This window comes from Aptenodytes forsteri, unplaced genomic scaffold (genome assembly GCF_000699145.1).
Source record: "Aptenodytes forsteri isolate BGI_AS27 unplaced genomic scaffold, ASM69914v1 Scaffold373, whole genome shotgun sequence".
In the NCBI taxonomy this organism is placed as follows: domain Eukaryota; kingdom Metazoa; phylum Chordata; class Aves; order Sphenisciformes; family Spheniscidae; genus Aptenodytes; species Aptenodytes forsteri.
Genome location: NW_008795579.1, coordinates 11,521 through 13,784, shown reverse-complemented (window position 1 = coordinate 13,784; position 2,264 = coordinate 11,521). Strand labels below are relative to the sequence as shown.

Genomic DNA, 2,264 nt, shown 5'->3' with positions numbered 1-2,264 from the left:
CCTGCCGGTGGTTGACCCTGGTGCCTCTTTTCCACTTTGCAGAAATGGAAACAAACAACCATTTTAACTTCACTGGCCTTTCCTCTGCACCCGCTGCCTCAGGACCGAAACCCACGCCTGCCTCAGGGGACAGCCCCTTCGCCCACGGCTCCCCGCTCAGCTTCCCCCCGCAAGGGAAAAGTAAGTGCCCCTGTGGGGCCGGCGCAGCCCAGCTGGGGTCATGGGGACAGAGGGGCCACGGCGGCGTGGCCGCTGGCAGCTCCCCATGTGTGGAACTGGAGCCGGGGGTCTGTCGCGTGCCCACCGTCGCCTTGGCTTAGAAAAGCAGCCATGCCGGAACAGGGTCTCTGCGTGGATTTGGCCGGTCAGCTGATCCGGCACCCCGGCCCAGCCCTGCCAAGCACTCGGCTAATCCCTGGCATCCTGCGGCGCTCAGCCCGACGCTGGTGAAGCCCTGTGGCAGGGCCAGTTTCAGCAAGCAGGGAGCTGTGCCGTGGGGGTCTCGGGGATGCGACCACCCAGCTCTGTCCAGGCGCAGGCAGGGGCACCGGCAGGGCAGGGGGCTCAGTGACTGCTGGGGCAGGTCGTCCATCTGTCCTCAAACCCTCTCGTCTGCCGCTGGCAGGGCCTGGCTGGCGCCGCATGGGGGAGGGTGTCAAGAAATGCCCCCGCCGTGCCGCTGACCCAGCTGTCTCTCCTCTGGCTCCCTTGCAGGTCTGAACGGGGGCATGAATGTCAATGGCTTCTCTACTGTATCTCACCCCAGTACTGTGGCCCCCCCCCCCCGCCGCCTCCCCCCCCCCCCCCCCCGCCCCCACCTGCCTCTGGGACTACGCGCAATACCCGCCCACTGGCGGCCTCAAGGACGGCAGCCCCGCGGCCACCCCGCTCTCCGGCCTCGGACAGTTCCCGCTCAACGGCATCGCTGGGGGGTCCCGGCCAGCATCCCCAGGGCACAGCACTAATCTGCGGGGGGCCGGGCAGGAGTTCTGGGGCAACGGCACCCCTGGCCCCATGGGGCTGAACTTCGACTCGCAGGAGCTGTATGACTCCTTCCACGACCAGAGCTTCGAGCTGATGCAGAACGGGCCGGCTGGCTTCTACACGGCCGCCCAGCCCTCCCCCATGCTGGGCTCTGACACCCAGCCCTTCTCACTGCCGCCGGGCCCGCCAGAGGAGCCAGGCCCCAGCGAGGGAGATGCCGACGCCGCAGCCAAAGAGATCCCCCCCGCCATCGCGGAGAACGGGGGCGGGCTGGTGGGCAGCATGGAGCTGGAGGAGGCACAGCCAGGTAGGAGCCTGGCGCTGCCGGTGCGGGCGGGCAGAGCTCTGGGCTGGGGTGCCACAGCCCCAACAGGCAGGTGTTGGACCCCGAGACGGGACGGTGGAGTTGGGCATTGAACTCCCTGGGGAGGCCCGACTCCTCCGACCCACCTGCCCCGTGTCCCGGCCAGGGTTTGGCCTGTCGCAACTCGGAGTCGGTGTTGGGATCTCGTAAAACCAGGCCGGGCGCAGCCTGCGGTGTCACCGCCTGCAGAGCGGCGTTCCCCCCGTGCGGGCGTGTGCGCGTGCCCTGGGGTGGCTGGGTGCCATGTGAGGGCTGGGTACCGGGGAGAAGCCCGGCAGCCAACTGCCCCAGTGTGGGGAACGGCGGCAGCTCGTGCCAGGTGGTACCCCCGGGGAGAAGCCCGGAACTGAACTGCCCCAGTGTGGGGAACGGCGGCAGCCCGTGGCAGGCCCCAGGGCGGTGGTGGCCAGGCCCTGGGCTCTGTCACCATCGCGTCCCGCTGCCACAGGGCCTGTTTTCTGTCGGTTGTTCCCTTTAGACTTGAAGATCTGCAGCTACAACGGGTCTGCCCCCGGCGTGGTGCCGCTTGGGCAGGAGGGGCCTGTCCTGGCCCCCGGCGCGGGCAGCAGCTGCCTGGGGGACGCGTTGCCCATTGCTCCTCGGCTGGAGGACGCCCACATCCTGAGCGAAGACCCCCTGGAGCCCTTTGAGTCTCTGGCCAGAGGTAGGGAGGGTGCCGTCCCACTGGGCTGGAGGGGGCGCGTTGGGGCCGCAGCGGGCAGGATGGGCAGCTGCCTGCACCCGGCTGCCATGGCCATCCCCTGCACTGCCCTGGCCCAGCTGCTGCATGTGCCCAGGGAAGCGGTGCACAGCCCCTCTCCGTCCCTTCCGGGCAGTGGGCAATGGCGGTGGTGATGGCGGAGGCCTTCTCCGGCGGCCTCGGCGGGCAGGCAGCCCTGGGCAGGCGCTGGCGGGC

The 2,264-nt window shown here is 69.5% G+C and overlaps 1 protein-coding gene across 1 annotated transcript in view; it reads left to right on the top strand.

Annotated features, from left to right (window-relative positions):
- Window positions 1-2,264, top strand: part of BAZ2A (bromodomain adjacent to zinc finger domain 2A) — a gene marked incomplete at its 3' end in the record, with an annotated part of 16,267 nt that overhangs the window by 2,545 nt on the left and 11,458 nt on the right. The window contains 4 exon segments of the mRNA XM_009282285.2: window positions 43-180; window positions 715-817; window positions 819-1,291; window positions 1,827-2,012. Of these exon segments, the coding sequence (XP_009280560.2) occupies window positions 45-180; window positions 715-817; window positions 819-1,291; window positions 1,827-2,012 (898 nt within the window).